This window comes from Orcinus orca, chromosome 7 (assembly GCF_937001465.1).
Source record: "Orcinus orca chromosome 7, mOrcOrc1.1, whole genome shotgun sequence".
Lineage (NCBI taxonomy): Eukaryota > Metazoa > Chordata > Mammalia > Artiodactyla > Delphinidae > Orcinus > Orcinus orca.
The window spans coordinates 44,484,964-44,506,642 of record NC_064565.1 but is presented as its reverse complement, the minus strand read 5'-3'; the positions used below and the strand labels follow the sequence as shown (position 1 = coordinate 44,506,642).

The window sequence follows — 21,679 nt, the reverse complement described above, 5'->3', positions numbered from 1 at the left end:
GACCAAAAAAGCAAAAGCTCCAAAAAAAAACCATAAAATCATCATGTCCTTTTTTTCCCCACTTGTGCTATTTTTAGCTAAAAGTACAACTGAAACCAAGCAGCAGCTTACATTCATTTTATCCCAAATTAAAAGCATGATGAAAATTTCATTTTTTAACCATTATAGATATAGCCTTAATCATCTAATTTCCTGTCCTCATTTGTGCTCATTAAAAACAGAATATTAAGTGATTTGTTCTCCCTAGCTAAAAACAAAAGCAGAATGATAACTTTTTATAATGATGATATAAATATCATAGAAGTGGTCTTTATCTTAAAAGATAGTAAACAGAAAAGCTGCCCTGCATCACTAATATTTCAGAAGGATTTTTTTAAACAAATACAATTAAAATTGCCTTTAGAATTTATTGAACAATATAAAACAAAAGTTGGACACAAATTTATACAAACTATTTAAAACACATTGCTGGTGTTCATTCAGTACCTTAAATTCATACAATACCTTATACCTAATAGCAGTTTGACCATGGTGTAAGTCACACCAGATGTGTTTATGTGCTATACAGAAGAGTGGCTGATTTATTGATTCCATATTTTGATATATTGAGGAAAAATGGGAAAAAATGGTAGTGGCTGAATCCTGAAACACAAACTGTCTTAAGACTTAACGAGATTTTTGCTGCCTAACTGATTGGAAATTTATTCAAGATTTGTAGATATCAACTGTGCATAAAGACAGATTGTAGATGATGACACATCCGTTAAGATCTTGAATTTCCTAAATTCTTCATATTTATTAAATCAGCATGCATTATAACTTGAGAATGCATACAAGTTTTGCCTCTTCTGAAACTAGTTTTAGCATCTGTAAATAAGATGCCAATAAAATGGTTGTGATCAGATAAGATCATCATTTCACAAGTGGTGAAAACAATGTAGGGGGGTAGCCAAAATTTTAAGTTTTACGGAACCAATTTGTACTATATTCTTAACCTCCCACCAAAAAATTAAAAAGGTAAAATCTTTCCTATTGTTTTATTGTTGTATTCTTTTCTCTCTTTACTTTTTTCCCCCTTTTTATTATTAGGCTGTTTCTAAGCACCATGGCAAAATTGAAATTGTGGGTTGTGTTTATGACAGTCTACAGAGCTCCACTGGGGCGCTTATAAGTCTCTGCCTATTACCCTGCAGTCTTTGAAGCTGCATAACCTAGAACCTACCCAATAGTCACAGTAATAGATGGTCTAATTCTGTGCAAGCTGTAGGCCAATCTTACTTTTACTTTGAACATAATTATAAGGAAAATAGAAGTGAGGGGGGAGGATGCTCTGTTAGTTACTGCGGAAGAGGCTATTGCCCAGTAATACTAGAATGTTCTGTAATCATGCTGTTTCCTGTTAATCTCTTTATTTTTTGCTGCAGGTCTTTATTTGTTGTCTATAGCAGTATTTTATAGAACTAATCTTATTTAAGCACGAAAGATAGTGAGAATTTATATATCTCTGAATAATCAATGTACTTACCATAAAGTGTTTAACAAAGACATTTTTCTCATTATTGTGCCTTTTTTTTGGAGTGCTTTTTAATTGAAGACAATATTAGGTTATATTAACAATGATGAGTCCTGGCAACACGAATTACAGCTATATGATCTTTGGGCAAGCCACATTACACATCTGGGTCTCAGGCTTATTATCTATTAATAGGTAAACAAAGACTAGGTCATCTGTAAAGTCCTTTCAAAGATTCTGCAATTGTGTTTTTTTCATAGACTTGCTCATAGAAAATAAATTTAGTAATTGCTCCTGTGAAACCATGAAAATACATATGATTCTTAAGAGAATGGTATGTCTCCCCTCTAGAAATAAAAGTCTATGCCTTCAAATGGCCACCGAACTCAACCAAAAAATAAAAATAAAAATTATTTTATCTTAATAGAGCAACTTACATAATACAGCAGCATGTTTATAAATGTCTTGTTTCACTTCCATAAGGCAGGATATTTTATCATACAGAATAAAACATAGTCCATACATGAATGTGAAGAATATTAGTAAGAAAATTATATTTGGAGACAGTTATGCAAATCCTGTCTAAATATATTACTAGACTTTACTTTAAAATAATGTGCCCAAAATATGATATAGTAGCACTTAGCAAATTAACACACGTTTTTCAGTTCATTAATTCAATAAATGTTTAAAGAATATTTACCATGTGCCAAGAACTCTACCGGGAATATCACAGTGAATAAAACTAACAAAGTGCAGGTTTTTAGGAGGCTTACATTCTAGGGTATGAGATGGGGATGTTGGGGGGTGAGGAAGTAGAATGATAGACAAAATATAAAGAAGCAAATTTGTAGTTTGTCAGAGTGTACAAGGAATAGAGAGGGCAGGAGGGAGAAGGGTTTGCCTTACTGATGAGGTATTTGAACAGAGACCTAAAGAAAATGAGTGAGAGTTCTGTTGGGCAAGAGAACAAAACATTAAGACAGAAATTTGCTTGGCAGTCACAGTAGAATAAGGGGCAGTCAGAAATGTGTGTGTGTGTGTGTGTGTGTTTGTAGAGGGATATCATTCATGAAGGACCTTGAGGACCACTGTAAGAAGTTTGGTTGGAGAAACATGAAGTCACAGGGTTGTGAGCAGAGAAGTGAAACAATCAAATTTATGTTTATCAGAATGACTTTGGCTGTTGTATTGAAAAAAGACAATTAGGGGCAAGGATTGGGAAATTAGGAAACCAAATTATATGCATATTTCAATTTAAAAGGTTACAGGTAGTGACACAGTGGATGTGTGCCAAGTCGTTGATTCATGGTTATATTTCAGATACCGAATCAAGGGAATTTGCTGATGAATTAAAGTTAAGAGAGAAAGAGAGGAGTCAAAAGTGACTCTAGGGTTTTGATCTGAGCATCTGGAAGCCTGGAGTTGACATTAACTTCAATGGGGAAGACCTCAGATGAGGAAGATTCAAGTCATTTGAAATATTTATTAGTCTAGCTCCATAGACAAGGAGTGTATTAGATGAATGCATTGTGAATCCACTCATGATTTTAATTTTCTGTATTGAATACAGAATTTTTTTTTTTTTCCACTTTGCGGTACGCGGGCCTCTCACCGCTGCGGCCCCTCCCGTTGTGGAGCACAGGCTCCGGACACGCAGGCTCAGTGGCCATGGCTCACAGGCCTAGCCACTCCGCGGCATGTGGGATCTTCCCGGACCGGGGCACGAACCCGTGTCCCCTGCATCGGCAGGCAGACTCTCAACCACTGTGCCACCAGGGAAGCCCTGAATACAGCATTTTTGAAAAGAAAATTTAATTAGTCATTAGTTTTGGGTGGTTTGTAATATTTAGTATTATTTTTTTTTTGTTTGTTGGACACTAACAGCATTTGCTGAAACCATATGAGGATTCTTTGAAAATTCTTCTCTGGCATTCAAGCTCAGGCAGTTTTCATATTTCCTGTATTTTTGCTATGACCATAATGAACTTTCAGATACTTAAAATGCTTCCAAAATGTGTCAAATTCAGTTTCAGTGGAGTAGCTGTATTTTTAAAAACTTGTCATTGACTCTTCACTAGATAACATATGCATTTTGATTGACAAATCCATAATAAGTGAAACAGATTGTATAAAAGAGTTCTTGAGTGTTTAAGCTTTTTAAATTTAAGGAAGAATGCCTTGCAGGGACATTTTGTCATATTTTAGTCAGGACAAGAGGAAAAGAGGGAAGAAGAGAGTTAAAATGGAAACTGTGATTGTCAAGTCAGACCTCAGTTGACTTGTGAGGCCACTGTCAATTTAAGGCAGTGGTTTACTAGCTCTTAGGAGTCACAGCTTCCTTAGAAATTTGCTGTAAGCAATGGATTCTGTCGTCAGAAAAAAATGCCCCGACATTAAAATTTTGTTTGTAATTTTAAATTTAAATAAATTTAAAACATATCAGCACAAATTTCACGGATAGATTTTTCTTCTTCCTTTTCATGTCTTCTGCTCAAGTACTTTGAATGCAAAGGGTTTTAAAGATGGAAAAAAATTCAGGTATCCTCAGAGACTTTGAGGTGAGGGATGTCTACACTTTAAGGAGTAAACCTGAAATGCTCCATGTAGTGTAATTCTTCCTTAGAGTTATACCAGTTTAAAGCCATAAAAGGAAGGAATGCTAGCTGAGAAAATCGTACAGGATATTACTAGCTTTTACAAAGTGAGCTGTGTGTGTGTGTGTGTGTGTGTGTGTGTGTGTGTGTGTGTGTGTGTGTGTGTGTGTGGAGAGAGAGAGATTGCCTGTAGCCAACCTGATCAAACTGATTAATATTTTCTATTAGAGCTTTTAAAGAAAGGATGAGAGCCAACGATATGACTCTCTACTCTTAAGAGGTCACGTCTTCCATTCCCCCACCACCCCCTCCCTAAAATTTCTCTTAGCTGCTGAGTGCATTTACAATGAATAAAATACATATGTAGAGCAAGTTTATGGGCATTTTAAATGGTGTCACAGATTTTTCTTTTTTTTTCATGTTTTCTACTTAGGTATTTTGAATACAAAGTGTTTTAAGATGGAAAAAGAACATGTGAAGGTAGCCTAATTATGACTGTGTTCCTTGAGTCATAATTTATGGCAAATGATATCTAGCATTTCAGTTAAAATAAAAGTTTAATGGATATATATTGAGTTCATTCCCCCAGTGATGAAAACTTTAGATATTCTGGCATAGCAATGAAATTCTGATAGTAATGCATTATTTTATTTAAATATAAAAATAAAGTAGTCACAGTGACTTAACTAAAATCCTAAATGCCAAAGAATTAAAAATTAGGGCTAATACTCTACCTTTCACCTACAATTCTGTGTAGCCTAAGTGACAAGTCCCAGTCTCTAGAGTGAAGAGAAAAACAACTGTATAGTTTATGAGACAAAGTGGTTAAAAATTGAGTTTCCCACATCAATTCTAGGACCAAGCTGACTGTTACACTCAGCCTGTGTTAGAAGTGATTGCAACCCAAACAGAGTATCTTTTTAAAATGTTTCAATTGTTGTTTTTTAGCTTCATTTTGCTCCCCTCAATGACTAGCTAGTTTCTTCTGATTTCATGTACTTTAAATTAAATTTTCAAATTCTCCTCCACTTTTTTGTTTAAATGTGATGTTTTTATAAGAACTCTATTAGATGTCAATATCCAATTTAAGTTTTTTCCTGGTACAAAATTTGGAACTGATTTTTGAGCAACAAATTCATTGCTTAGAAGTAATTCAATGTAATGGCCTTGCTGTTGACATAGAAATTCAACATGTTTCCATGAAGGTCCAGTAGAAACAGAGTTTATAAAACAATTTATAACATTTCATAATGAAGTTATTTTATAAGGCATTTACATTGTCCCTTTTTCCACATATAAGAAAAAAATAAAAATAGCCCCCCCCCCCAACTAATCCTGTGACATGATGGCAATAATTTTTTTTTAAAAGGAGACACAATTCGTTTTTCAAGTTCTGATGTTTAATAACAGTTTGCTGTTATTTATTCTGTCTATGTGCTTTTTAATCAGATACAAATTTTAGTAGGGAAATAAGCAAACATTCCTAAAAATGAATTATAAACAACTGTGTTTTAGAATACTAAAAGGATTTTAAAACTTTCAATTCAACAAAGTTAATATTTTTTCCTAATTGAAATAATGGAAAAGCATAAGTGTAGACACTTTCATGGCTTAGGGGAAATGGTCTTCATGCCCCCAGAGTCATGTTCCTTAGCAGCCATTGTTGAGATCTGCTTCCACTACAGTCCTGCATGGTAGGCACCATTTTATCTTCTTCAGAAGGTTCATCTAGACATTGATTACTGTTAACATGTCTCAAGGTGAGTCTCTGTAAAAGATAACCAATAATCAGTGCAACATATTTTATCTTAAACTTCACTAGCACATCAGATTAAATCTGCTCTTTAAAAAGTCCTTTTTTTTTTTTTTGGTATAAACATTGCGATATGTTTGTAAGAGGAACTGTGCACAGGTGGCTCTGAATTAATTATTATACGACTTTCACTATTATGGTTTTATCATTGTCTAATGCACCTTTGTTTGCAGATGGTTAAAGAAATTGGCCGACATTTATCATGCGTTGCCAAGAATTCGGGCTCCTTTGCAAAAAGCCCATTTGTGAGTTTAGAGTTCAGTTGAGGAGTGCAAATATTAACAAGCTTTTACAGAATCTTAGTTTTCTTGGGCATGTGTTACTTAGTAACCATTTGGCAAATATGAAAAGAGATGTCACAGCTGTGACCCAGATGAACAAAACTGCTGGAGATGTTCCCTTTTCAAAATACTATACAAGCCGTAGTATCTGTGACTGTGAGACATTCATTGTAGAAGAGTAATTACCATAGCAACAAAGATCTATCTTACTTGATGGTGTGCTCACCATATTTAGTTTGCATTTTTAAGGATCTTAAAAAATACCAGCATCAAATAAAAACAGATGTGATGGACATATTTTTAAAATATTATACCTACATATATTTTCATAACAACAGTATTAATAAGCATCCTCTCAGTACCCAAATGCTGAAATGTAATTCCAATAATTGCACCAGGTTAACCAGTCTTCTCTTTTGAGTTCACATTTACATTTTGAAGTCATATTTTTGGACTTTTCAGATATATATTTTAAGTCCACATGGTTTTATATACTAACTTACACACTAATTGTATACATTATCATATACAGTTCTGCTTAGTTTCATGGGCAATGCCTAGAACCATACTACACGAAAAACTCCCCAGCCAGAAGAGACGTGTTTGAATATGGGAGGTGATTTGGAGATAAATCTTGAAAAAAGTATCCATATATTATACTCTTGTTGCAAATTACCAAAATTAAAGGTAGACAAATACTTTTTTTTTTTGGGGATGTGGGCTCTTGATATTATATTGAAAGTCAGAAGATAAAAAATGCAGGGGGCATGCAAAAAAATGGTGGTGAAACACTGCCTAGACACTTATAATTTGTTTTGGATTAGGACTACAAACACCCTGAACTGCGCTGTCCTGAGAAAAGATAGAATGGAAAATAGGCTTGTGGTAAAGGATGCTTAATAGACAACAAACAGGCAATTAAAAGAGCAAGACTATTAGATGTGAAGAAGATTTGAAGATTTAGGCCTTTGTTGTTGCTCTTTTCAATACATGGAATCAAGCCATTTATACTGAAAAATGGACAAAAGAAGAAATGGCCAAAGATAGGCAAGAAGATAGTTGATTTATGTTTATGATGCCAGAAATTATTTTGTTCATTTATGAACCAAAAGCCAACTTGGAAAAAGATACAAAAGAAAACAAGCATTTTTTTCTAGAAAGTTCTAGTTAAAAAAATCAAAGTGTTCATTTTTATTACGTACCTGAGGTCCTTTGTGTATATATGTCCTTTTCCAAAAAAGCCACTTACCCTTGTTTGCTTCTATTAGATCCTTTTAAAAAACACGTATATGACTTTAAGGATTAGATTGAGTATGTGTTGTCAATTACATATGTGATAGTTTCTAAAATATTAGTAAGTATTCTTTCTAAAAAATGCATAAATATTTTCTTTGAAGGAATTCATTAGTAGTCAAAAGCCACTGCTGTTAAGATAACCAACCAAGGAAAATACTCTCCTTTTCAGTGTAGTGGAGTAGAAAGATCAGACATTTTAGGGTTAGATAGCCATAAGTGTGAATTTCTGCTTCCCAAGTTACTAGCCATGAAAATTTGGGCAAGCTACCAAATCATTCTGAGGACATACTTTGTCAGATGCTTAATTATACTTACTAATATGTAAAAATGCTCTTTCCCTTACTGCTTAAAAAATTTGACCTTTAGTCAGCTGTGATCACTTGCAACCTAAGGGTAAAATTGTTAACTATGTTTATAGGCATCAATGACTTACAGTAAAAATGACCTCTGATTGATTAACTGCATCTGCATCTGATAAACTGCATTATAATACCAGATAGGAAGGCAAATAGTGGGCCTCTTAAAGTGCAAAAGACTTGTAATTTTGTGAGACTAAATAGTTAAATCTGAGATGACCACTTGGTGGGCATTGCATCTACCAGGTATGGTTTCTTGGAAAACAAACTAAGATAATATATGCAAATTGCCTTGTGCAAAAGGTCCGGACTTTTTCAGCTTTCCAATGTATGTTTGGAATGCCCTGTCTCAAATGTAAGTCTAATCTAAACAACATCCCTCTTCCCCCTCCTCTCCATACTTCCATTCTCAGCCTTGTCACAAGTATCCCAAGCTCAATTGTGTCCTCTACTAACAACCTTTAACTGATTCATTTGAACCAGAATAACTCCCTAACTTCCCATGTGTTCTCATAGCAAGGTATTGGACAATATAATAGCTTTTATTTACAGGACAATAATCCCCTTAAGATCAAGAACTAGGACAGGTACTTATTGGACTTGAACTGAATAATAATTCATTTTACTGTCTACTGCGAAGATACTCACAAATCATACAAGTCAGAAAAGTACAATTTTTAAAAGCTTTTATTATTATAATTATGTCATTTAACCAGCCACAAAGAAATGCTCAGAAATAATTTACTTCATAAAGTTATTGAAAATTACATCTTAGTCTTCAATAATGCATTTGCTTTAAGTTTCAGGTTAAAATAGTAAATTTTAGAAAGGATATGCTGTATCTGCACACAAAGTATCTGAATAAAAATTAACAATTTAATAATTTCAGTGTTCCAAAAACAATTTTTGGGCTATGTTAGTTTTTTTTTTATTGGTTTTTTCAGCTCTGTTACAAAATCTATTGTCATATAGACATGGCTATAGTTAGAGCTAATATGTCATAATATATTCCATCAGTTATACTTATGCATGTGTATATTTGAAATAAAGAAAATACCTATTAATAATAATACACAAATACCTATTAATAAATAATAGACAAACCTACTAATAATAGACAAACACCACTTAATATATGCAGCCTCCAAATTAATGAGCAGCTAAGAAGTAAAAGACAGAAAAATAACTCCACGGAGAAATAGCACATAAAGATTTTTTAAAACCACATTTTAAAGAAATAAGTTTAGATTTCAGTACCAAAACATAAGAAAAACACTAAAATAAATTTAATAAAGTCTGCAACACAAACCTCCAAAATTATTTGAGAAAGTAATCAGTAGAATTCTTAAAAATATTTCTAAAAATTTCCTTTCTTGTATAGTTTCTTAGATGCCATTTTTGCAAAGGGTTATCATTACATATTTCCACAGTGGGCTGTTGGGAGCCATCAGCTACTTTGCTTACTGAGAGACAGGACTGGGTGAGTATGTGAAGAAGAGTGTGGGTCTGTTTGACAAAGAAAATAATGAGTAATGACAAAATCTAGTACAAAGGCAGTAATAAATCAATCATTCTCAGCAACATACAATTTCTACTGGATAAGCACTGAAAGCACATGTCACAATAATTGCATCCATGGAGCTGTGAGCCACATCCCTTTAGCTGACTTTCATGTCAACTGTATTCAGTAGGAGTAACTGAAGATAAGACTGAGAATACAGAGAACAGCCTGAGATCAAATGATGAAACATTTGGGGCAAAAGTTTATTTTGGATAGAAAAGGTTATATTCTTAGTGTTCATTCCAGCAATAAAATGCTCTTAGCATTAAATGAGTTATTTTGTGAGTGCATATTCAAAACCGTTGATTAGTCCAGTGAGTTTTCGATTATGGTCTTTGGCTCCCTCATTCCTTTGCCCTAAACTTGAGTGGATGCCAGGGAAGAATCTAGGGGATAATTTAGCTTTAGGGCTTGGCTTTACTTTGTACAATATGGTACTCAAGTTATTTCCACTGTGTTTTCACAGGGCTAACCTGGTGGCATTAAAAGTGTTCCACATATGCATTGGTGCATTCATCTAAATGTCAATTAGAAAGTTAATGAAGGGAGGAAAAAGAAAATGATTAACTCCATTTGGGCTCTTAATTTGACATAATTCTCGTAATTAATTTGTAATTAATTTATTTGTCTGTTTCTTGTTTTCCATCTATTTCCTCCACAGGAACATAAGCTCCAGGAATGCCAGGGACCATGACTATCTACATCATGAAGTCCAGTGCCTGCTCACATGAGGTACTCTATAAGTTTGTTGATTGAAATATTTAGGGAAGACCAATGCAGAAAATAAATTCTGATAAAATTAAACTACATCTCTTGGGCAGCTTACTGGATACAAATCATTGGATTTTTCCATTTCAAGGACTTACTTTCTACAGTCAAATGGTAATAAATGATTTACAAAGATAGGAAAGGTAACATTATCATATATAATAAATGTTATTTGTGAAATGATACTGTTCACCATATAGTTGATTTGTTAAGGAGACTAGTTTGGGGGGCTTTTTATGAAATCAGGCTTGCCTTTCCTATCTATACTGTTTTAAATTTCTGGGTTTGATAATCCTCTACCCTTAGTGATTTTTGCAATGAACATTTTTTTGGTAAATGTCATGTTAACATCAAAGACCACGGTGTTAGTGAGTATGAATTTCATGTGTTATTAAAAAGAAAAATGAATTATAAAGTTTTCCTTGGTTTAAAACAAAAACTTGATTTTACTTATACTCAGGAAATGTACCTCCAGAATATGAATACAATATAAACTTTTCCATAAAAAATATATTTGTTGAAAAAAATATATATTTGTAATATTTTCCCCCGAAATGTTTATCACATGAATGACAATGAAACAAACTCAAAGAAATTTCACTCTAGGTACTTCTGAAAAACCATAAACCAGAAGAAATTAGAAATCTGAAACAACCCCTTTGAGATAAAAAATTATTTTTCATTTTAAAAACCCACAAAAACATTTAGTGCTTTCATTTGTTTGGGAAAAAAAAAGTATAGTTTTTTTTTTTTCCTGAGTATTATGTTTAGAAGAGATACCAATTGTTAATATTTTATTGGTTTTCTAGTAATTTTAATCCCTTATGCAAATTTATGTAATTGAGCTCATCTAGTTAAATAGACTTCACTTTATATTGTGGGCATCATTCTTATAATTAATATTTTAAAAACCTAAAAAATAATTTCTACAAAGGAGACTTGCCAAAAATCATTTAACTTTTCCATTGGGGTTGGGGGATAGCCAATTTGGAGCTACTATAAATAATGCTGTGATAAACATCTCTGAACATCTCTCTCCACATCTATAATCATTTCTTTAATGATTCTTAGACGTGAAATCACAAGATCAAAAGGTATGAACATTTTAATACATATTAGTAAATTTAAAAAAAATCTGTAATAATTATTTTGCAATAATAGCAACAGCAGTTTTCTTGTGATTACTCTATTCCAGAATACTGTATTTGTGTCAGTTTCACTGCATCTGCATCAGTATTGTGTGTTGCCACTATAAACATTTCTTGACATATGGACAGGATAAAGAAAGAAATGGATAAAAGAACACATATGAAATGACTCTTTTTTACAGTTATTTAATGGCTTTTTAGTTATTTAAATACCTTTTTTTTCATTTTCATTGGTTAATTTATATATCTCCTATGCTGTGTTCAAGACCTTGGATATTTTTATATTGGATATTGGATTTTTTTATATTGGATATTTTTATATATATATATAAATGTAAATAAATATATTGTATATTTATATTTTTTCTTTTAAATGCTCTTTTTTAAGCATACCAGCCCTTTGTCATATTTGTTACAAATGCCTCTCGCAACTGTAGGAAACTGTCATATTAACTCAGTTTTGAAGGCAATGTGACATACAGGCTGACATGCAGCATACTGCCAAATATCATTTCCTATAGCATTTTTTAAAATATTGACTAGAAAACAGGATAATATGAACCCTATGCTGGTATTGGTTTCTCTTTATAACATAGCATTACTTAATTGTTCTCTATTGAAATATAAAGCATTAGTATTTCCTGGAATTTTACAAAATTTCAATCATACTATTTTAAGACGCATAAGAAAAAGTTAATGCTTCCTGCCTTTAAACATATTTTTGCTATCTGAAACAAGATGTGTCATGGAGTATCCTAAATCTACCCCTTATTATTATTATTATTATTTTTTTTGCAGTACGTGGGCCTCTCACTGTTGTGGCCTCTCCCGTTGCAGAGCACAGGCTCTGGACGCGCAGGCTCAGCGGCCATGGCTCCCAGCCACTCCATGGCATGTGGGATCTTCCTAGACCGGGGCACGAACCTGTGTCCCCTGCATCGGCAGGCGGACTCTCAACCACTGCGCCACCAGGGAAGCCCTAAATCTACCCTTTTAAAGGTACAATTACTACTGAAAGCCAACTGGAATTAGGCTAGGGAAACAATTTTGGTGACAAAATAAGAATCATAAAATTATAAAATTAGGTCATACCTTTGGGTAAAAAAGCACGAAGTAAAAAAATTGATATTTTAATGAACAGATAGAAGTGACTGTATGGTTGATTGAAGAACCAGTCATACAGGTCTCAGTTTAAAAGATGCCATACGAAAAGTTTAAAATGAAACTTGGTCAATTTTATTACATATAATCATAAAGAAAGAATGAATTTGGACTGTTATAGGTATTTAATAGCAAAAACAGGATTTCCCCTACTGATCAAGTACAGAATAACAATTTAAATATTAATATAATAAAGTTCTTATTTAAAATTTTAAGTATGATCTTCTGACAAGGTGATCTGTGCACTTGTTAGAATAGAATATGAGTATTAAAAAAAATAAGTGTACAGGTGTAGGTATTTAACAAACAAGAACTAAAAGCGTAATACTAAACTACTGAAATTCCTATTTACTAATTGTTTCTACATAAGAAATCACAGCTCTGGGTCAGTGGGACTATGGAAATATAATACTTGTCTGATATACACAGCCTTCAAAAGGTAAATCAAGCCACTATTTTTGTTAGGAATCCTACTCAGGGAAATGGCTGGGTTGGCAATTATAGATGACTTACCTTGAAATTATATTCCCATTTACCTGCTTTCTGATAAAGTGAAATAAAAGAGGAGGTATTAAGTAAAATCTAAATACAAGCTTCTGTGATTTCAGTAAATATAAATCCCATATATTTTACCTACTGAAAAAAAATTCCTGATATTGTGTCTCTGAGAAACATTTGACACAGATGGATATCAAATTCATAACAAGCATTTTCTCAGTCAACTTGCTCAGTCACATGAAAAACAAGACTTATTTTTAGCATCATATTTTGCTTCCTTTTTTTCTTTGTTGCATAGTGTTTGTTGAGCATAAGTGTTCTGTTCTAAAATTAGATTCTCACACTGTATGTAGCCGCCTGAATGTTCAAAAAGAAATGTGATTATGTGCACTTATTGCAGGAAAATACAGATTTCAAATGGATTGGAACCCAATTGCAATGAAATAGAATAATATAAGACAACTTGAATACAAGAGAATGGATGGATGGCAGACCTTTATAACAGTAATCTTTAAAATACTTCAGTGAGATGAAATATAGGTTGTTTTTCCTTTTGTTTTAACTTTGTGGCAATGGGCTTTCACAGCACCAAAGTGTTCAAGGAATTTTTTCAAGAGATTCTAGACCAGGTGGGGATTTTCCAGTTTTGCTAATGATGCTCAGGTTGCCCCCAAAATGAACATATTTGGCCAGGTATAAAGTGATACTGAATTAAATGAATGGTTGTATTGTTTAAGAAATACTTAGTTAGGAAAGTGGGAAACTCCATATTTCAAATCAGAATTGGCCAAAGACATGTATTTATTACCAACAAGTTCTTAGTTTCATTCAAATGAAAGGTGAAACAATTAGATATTAATTAATTATATTATGAATACATGTGGCTAAAATTCGTAAGCAATCAGACCATACTGACAAAGTAGTTTTATGACTGCCTGTTTATCTAAATAGACAGTACAGTACATCTTTGCAGTTATTAAGGAAAGGAGAAATTCTGTGTGAATACAATTTGGTACCACAAATAATTGATAATATTTAACCATTTCTTTCATTTGTAATACTGTACATTTAACTTATCAAATTGAGATAGGCTGGGACCTGGGACCCTTTGCTGCAGTGCTTGCACCTGGACAAACATCTGAGCTACAAATTACAAAGAAACTATATAGGACTAAAAAAACTGTGCATGCACAGGTGGGGCAAATTATGGACAAAAAGACCAAAAATACCCCCAACTGCCACTTCTGAAGAGTGGGGAGCAAAAGCAGGGTACTGTGCATGCCCCCTGTGCACAACACCACCAAAGGGGTGGGAAAAACACCTAAGCCACCCCTCTGGCCCAACCCCTGAACACAGCCCTACCCTCACCCCATGTAAGGAACAAGCTCGCACCCCCCACCCCCCACCTTGGGGGAGCGAGCAAGGGAACCTTTTCACTCCTGTGGCCTTTCCAAGGTGGGGAGTGGCACGAGCTGGTGTGTGCAGGGGGCATGGGCAGTACCCTGTCTTTGCTCCCGGCTCTTTAGAAGTGGCAGTTGGGTTTTTTGGTCTTTTTGTATTTTTTTGTCCATAATTTGCCCCAGCTGCGCATGCACACAGTTATTTTTAGTCCCTTTTAGTTTCTTTGTAATTTGTAGCTTGAGGAGACATTTGTCCAGGTGCAAGCATTGCAGCACTGCAGCAAAGGGTCCCAGGTCCTGCCTGTCTAAGGATCATCAATCATCATTTGAAAGCATCCAATTATATTTAGTTTTTCAATGACCTCAGGAAGCAAGGTAGTGTAGTGGAAAGATTGCTGGAGTTAGTGCCAGAAACCTGGGCTGTGCAGATGTAGACAAGGAATTTAAACACACTAATCACTACTTGATTGATGTGAAAAATACAAATAATAATATCTTACAGAACTGTTGTAAGAATTGCACGAGAAAACAGATAGAATTAAAGACATTCAGTAAACTTTATTTCCTTCTCTTTTCTCCCCCCACTCACTTAAGAAGTAAACAAACCAAAGCAGCTGCATAGATTCCATGTTTTGAGGCTTTATGATACCATTAGGGGAACCACTGACTGAAACTGCACCCTGGCCAGGCCCCATAGTAACTACTTGCATGAGTTATCTTAACAGCAGGAGGTCCTGGTAAGGAACATGGAACTAACAAGCCACCACCAACCGGAAGAATTCAGGAAAGGTCAAATGGAGACAGGAGATGCCAGTCCATATGTCCTTCCAGAATCCTTCTCTCTGGAATCCATCTTGGCTGAGTGATGCGCATACCACCAGGAAGAACCCTGAGTCAGAATGTTTGGCCAGAGACAACCAGAAACTAATCCCATCACTGTAAAATCTGAGACTGTGCGCCACCTGGCAGAGCAGTCCTCCTGGATTCCCTTACCCTCCTGCTCTCCACCCAGGTGCCCCTTCTCGATAAAGTCTCTTGCTTTGTCAGCACATGTGTCTCCTCGGACAATTCATTTCCGAGTGTTAGACGAGAACCCACTCTCGGGCCCTGGAAGGGGTCCCCCTTCCTGCAACAAATGGCGATTTTGGTGGGACCTCTTCTTTGCTATGACTGACATCCTGACCACTCAGGGTACGCGGGGACCAGCTCACCTGCCGAGGGACCAGACCCAGTGGCCGCAACCGGGACCCTTTTTTCCGTGGTCTCCTGACGCGGATGACTGGCCAGAGTGCCCCAACTGGGTAAGGAACAAGAGATTGTATTGACCTCTTTCCCCTTCCCTCTCTTTCCTCTTTTCAACCCCTCCTATCCTACCCTTTTTTCTTCTGTCCTGATCCTGTACGTAGGAGTCTGCTTGAAGGGCCTCAGCCTGAACTGAGGGTCGGAGCCTGATCACCTCTGGTGGGCAGAGAACTCGAATTCTGGTTCTGGTCTGGTCTCTTGTTTCTGGTAGGGTTGAGTTCCCATCCTCCCTTCCTAGAAGCCCAGGGAAAGGTCCCATGACACCTGGGTGTCTGCAGGTGGCAGGAGACATCCATAAGGCCACCCCTTTTGTCCCCCTTCCTTCCCCTCTTCCTTCAACCTGGCCTCCTTTCCTTCCTTTGAGATTTTTGAAGACCTGAGATATTTCCATTTACTCTGTTAGTACTCGGATCTGAAGTTCTGTGTCTCTATAGGAGGTTTTCTGAGAGACTGCAATCTTGTGCTTAAGCAAGTGTGTGATTAGGATGGCCAGGCCTGTGTGTGTTTAATACTTTGTGTTCTGTGTTGTGATTTGTGATGGCCATTCTGCCTTGTGAAATGGGAATATGTGTGGCCACCATATTGTTTAGACTCCGGAGAAAGTTGGTTTAGGTAAAACTCTTGAAAACTGGTTTTTTTTTGCATATACAGTTAGTAAAAGCAAGCTTGATCAAACGTCTTTTCAGAATTTTGACCCTAAGGGAACAAGTCCTACTAGGAGAACATGATTTTTCTCTCCTTGTGCCTTGAGACCAGGGCTCTCAGGAACCCTTATCTAGACCATCTCTAACTCCTACAACTGAGAGGAAAATGGGAAGAAGCCTTTAAAAATTTTACTTATTCCAACTGTTATTTATAAACTAGTGAATTTTATATTGTGATACCTGATTTATGACTAAGTTTAGAAAATGAAGCTAAATCTTTCATTGTGTCTGTCTGGATATTTGTATGTCTCAGTATGTGTCTTTGTCTTTGGATAATATCGCTGAGGTTAATTTGTAAATGAGCTCTGTTCAACTGACTTAAAGAAAAGTAAATGAATTTCGGGTTCACGTGAACTGGGAAATATTCAGTATTAAATTAATATCTGATATTAATGTATAAGTTTGTCAATCTCATTGATATAGACATGTCTTTAGAGTTATCAACATTAAGTGTAATACTTTTTTTGCACCTAGGTTTAATATAAGCTAAATAAAATCTTGTTATATCTGTTACAAAATTGTCAGCAAAAAACAAAACAAAATTCAATGTAAAGAAACTTTTAAGGAAAGAAAATGTAAATGAGATAAGAGCTTTTAGATAAACTCTATTAAGAATAATTATGCTTTAGGAATGTCTTGTCTAAAATAGTCTCTCCAGATTCTGGTAACTTGAAATTCTAGAGTTGTGCTAAATTAAGTGATGGAAGGTTATTGAATAGCTAGGTCATTCCCAAATAAGATACCGAAACATTAATTACTGAACATTGGCTTCCTTTTGCAGAGAAACAAAAGGTATTTAGGACTGTTAATAAATATGTTTGGTGCCACACTGAGATATTTTCTATAAGAAAGCACATTTTTCAAGAAATTATTTGGGTTTATGTTTACCAATCTACAGAGTGCTGATATAAAGGACAGTCCATGGTTGCTTAAAGAAAGTAGGGTGTGTGTTTTCAGTAAAAAAGGTATGAGGCATGGAATTGCATTTTATTAAGGGAAAAGGAAGTAGGTCTGACTTACAGGTGGCTGTTTCTGAATGGAAAAATAAAGTGATGGATACAGAAGGTGATAAAAAGTTTTGTGGAAAGTGGGCCCCAAGAAAAGAATTTTGTGCATGGTCAGGACTGACTGAGTTTAAAATAAATTTGATTGAGTAAATGAATTTTAAAAGTAAGCTGGTACAAAACTTGAATTTGCCTTTTCTCTCTGTTAAGAGGACAAGTTTTCTTAAAATGCTGAACTGCCTTTGATAACAGATTTTAAGTTTCTTTACCTTTTGAGTGATCTGTTCTGTATTTGCCTTTGAAATCTTTTATTGTTACTTTGGCTAAGTGAATAACTATTGTTTCACAGTGACCTATGATATTATCTGACTGTTTTAAACCCTTTTGAATTTTTTTGACAAAAGTTCCTAAATCAAATTCTAATGAAGTCCTTTTGACCTCTAGCTAACTTTGGGATGCTTCAAAGGGCCCCTGAAACATCCCAAAGAGAGAAGTAAACTAATTAGGTTCATTTGGTATGTTAAATTACATGGGAACTTAATCTTCTTAGGTTATATTGTGTGGTACGTGTTACTAATATAGATATAGAGATTATATGGAATTCCTAAAAATCTGATATGTCCTGGTAAAATATTATCAGTCATAATTCTAGTTATTATCTGAAAGTGTATGTCACAGCAGTAACCAAGTTACTTCGTCAGTTGCATTGTAAACAGATTTAAACGTACCTCCTGAAGTCTTGTCATTATAGACAGATATGTTTTCATTCTGATGCCTTTGCAAAAATGCTTCCTCTTCAAGAAGATTTATAGAAAGGACTTTTGGATAAATACAAGTTTCTGACTTTCAGACCATAATGCTGAACTGGGTAAGAAATTGAAGAATTCTAATGGGAAACCTGATGGCTTCATAAAGCTGTTAACAAAAAGGATTAGTTACACAGGACTGAGTGAACTGGTGAATATGGTTGTAATTTTCATGGTTTCTATCTGAAAAATTACTGGTTTAAATCTGTGTTTTCCAGGTATAAGGAAAACCTTCCCCTTACACTAATTATGACTTACAGTAATTTGGTAAATTATACCTTTGTAAGCAGAATTGAAACATTTATCTTTTCTCTCTATCTGCTCCTTCAAGAGTGAAAGCCCTTAGGTTCCCAGCAGCTTTATCAGATAAATTAGGAAGGCTACCTCAATAACAGGTACAGAAATCTCAAGGTATTTTGGGGACCTTGAAAAGGAAGGGATTCACCTAGATCTGTTAGGCAAAATCTGTGACAAGCCCTTGGTGTGACTTTCCTAGCCCTGAGAGGACTTTTAAAAGTTCAGTCTGAGACTCCTTATAAAAGTTTCAGCAAGCAAAAAACCCATATGATCAATTACAGTTATATAAATCATCAGGCCAAGTTTATTGAGACCAAACTTATTTTGCAAACAGACTAGTCTTAATTTGGTTATATTTGGTAAAAACGAGGGTAATTTTAGAGAGAAAAAGATTGTTTCAGTGAATATTAAATTCCAGTTTTGTTAATGGCGGTCTGTTATTTACTAAGACTCACCTCCCAGATAGTTCCTTGCTGTTATGTTATATTAATGTAAAGTTTAACTGAAGGACACTCTAAGTTTGTTTCTGAAGCTTATCTCAGTAATCTATCTTTGGATGAAGATCAGATGCCCCACAACTAGCAACCAGGGGATTATGCATGCTGGAAAAGGCATAATTGAAAGGACTATCTCCAACATGGACGGAAGGGCCCTTATCAGGTACTCTTAACTAGCTCATGCACAGTGAAACTGAAGGGAATTGACTCTTGGATTAATTTCCACTTACAAAGGGCCCCTGCACCGGACTGGTCTATAGAGAGGACTGCTGACCTCAAACTCACCTTAGAACAATGCTCAAACAGAGGAGAAACTACATTCCTCCTAGGATGAGAAAAAGACAATATCAGAAATAGACAGCTAGCCCAAGATCCTGGACCTGACTTGTATGATCATTTATAATGTTTTCTTGATTCTTGGACCTTTGCATATGAATCAGTTGCCTTTCTATCATAGGCATGATCCTATGCTAGTTTGAAATATCAGTCCAGTTGTTGGGCTTGTGGCCAGTTAACCTGTGTCTAGTACTTCTGGGTTACCTTGGTGGATTTCTCCACTCCAGGGCTCTAATTGGTTAGCTGTGAGGAAATTTACTTTCAAAAAAAAATTATAGTTATGTTCAGGTTACTATTGATATTACTAGATGGAATCCCCTCACCTGGTCAATTAATAATGCCTGCTCTGACCCTGGCCATAAATACGAGTTTTCTTCTATTACTCAAGCTCAATCAGAGCAACAAGCAAAGTTTCAGCCAAGGAATAAAATCTCCCACAATTATGGGACGGATTTAAGTAGATAACACCAGGCTATGGTAATTTAAGGTAAAAAGCTCCTCTCTGTTGGGAACAAATAAATCATACTAAGGATAATCAGTCTAGTAACACTAGGAAACTGCACTGGGTGCCTTATGGACAATGCCAATATATAATTTCCCTTAAAGATAGGGATTGGTGCAGAACAGACTTAAGTCAGATGACCTGTGATATACTGGGCTTCACCTAATGGAAGTTCTTGACTTATATTCCTACTTATGACCTCACTAATCTGCCAGCTATATTGTTTTTTATATTGCCTGTTTTACAACATTTTTGTTTCTTGCATTACCAAATGTGTGACTGAGCCTCTGATAAAATGATGATATGTAGTTCCATATGAGATCAATGATTATAATAGCGCAACTCAAGATATGGGATGAAGCAACAAGAGGGAATATTTTTCTGGACTGTAAGAGGCTAGTAAGACAGGTGGCCCAGAGATTTTTGGCTACTGTTAATAAGACCTAGTCCAGTAATAGCACACTGAGTGGCCTATCAGCGAAATCTTCACCAGACCTGGGAGTGAGCATTCCCAGCACAGTGGGACGAAATGGTCATGAAATGCCCCCCCCAAACCATGGTCGAATTTACCAAATTTATGACCATGAAGGGGCCCTGCTGACTGGAAACTGGCACTTGCCATCTGCTTCTGCAAGGATTAAGTCAATGGCCACTGTGGCCACTGACCTTCAACACCCCCTGAAAGGAATTCAGGGTGGAGATCAGGAATGAGGCACTCTGTGCTCTGAGAAAAACTGACAGAACAGGCCTTTAGATAGTTAAATACTTTCAGGAGATTTTATGAGGCCAAATTCTTATATCTTCCCATATCTAGAGAAATACTAACATCATTAACGGTGACATCTGCTTTATTAAGGATAGTATTACAATTAAAAGTCAAAATGGAGTAGCTGTGGTTCAGATATCCAATGAAATAACTAGGTGACACTATGGGTGTGATTTCAGACAAGTCCTTGTATTGCTAAGAACTTGAGTTTTCTGAGCTGTGTCAGAATTGGATGCTACCAGCCATCCTCAAAACAATGTCTGCTGGCAGCTGGTAGCTGCAACCTTACTTTTTAAAGGTCTCCTCTTGTAACTATTACATTTTAGACAATGGAATTGTTTTAGATCATACATTAACAAAAAGAGACATGTGTGGTGACCAGTAGCACCTGTTATCTATGTGTTAACACCACATTAAAAGTTAAAACCTACTTAGATAAAACTAGACAACTGGCTACATGGCTACAAGTCTCTCCAAAGTGCCTGGTCCAGACTGGTTTTCAGGCTTATTCTCCTGAAAAGAAATGAGATTTATTTTGCCTATTAAAATTCCAGTTGTCACTCTTCCAACTACTTCTAATTTGGTCTGTTACACTAAAATGGCAGATCCAGGGACTGAGATTTGAATCATACAAGACTCAGATCCAGGACTTGGAACTCAGAAATATTTCCAATTCAGTGTCTGTTTTCCAAATTGAGGCAGGACTATGCCCCATTTTAGCAGGAAGTGGCCAGAGCTGTCATCACCCAGTTTCCTGAATTAAAACTGATAGGACTCTGTGGGGCTCTGGGATACAAATCCTTTCTGTGTCCCCTGTTTCTTGTTTATAGGATATAGACTTCATTCAGCCTCCCAGACCTTCCCTGAGCTCCAAAGGGCAGATTCAAACAGTTGTTAATCAGGGAAGGGAGGGGATGCAAAAACAGGGGAGGAGCCGGCAAATGGTGGTACAGCCTTGGGGCAGGGTCCTGGTTCCTCCTAATGAGTATGCATAAGAACATCTTTGAGTTTTTCTGCAGGAACTAAGGCCTCCACCCAGGTAGAGAGGATGGTAATTTCAGGCTGAGCACAAG

General features: G+C 35.6%; 1 protein-coding gene across 6 annotated transcripts in view; it reads right to left on the bottom strand.

Moving 5' to 3' along the window:
• Positions 1-5,500: 5,500 nt before the first annotated feature.
• GALNT13 (polypeptide N-acetylgalactosaminyltransferase 13) overlaps positions 5,501-21,679 on the bottom strand; it is a 561,510-nt gene continuing 545,331 nt past the window's right edge. For 5 of the 6 annotated variants that reach the window (XM_004276801.4, XM_033400037.2, XM_049712719.1 and 2 more), the window contains one exon: positions 5,501-5,878. In XM_004276801.4, coding sequence (XP_004276849.1) covers positions 5,738-5,878 — 141 coding nt within the window. In that variant the 3' untranslated portion in view covers positions 5,501-5,737. The other variant, XM_033400038.2, reaches the window with a different exon arrangement.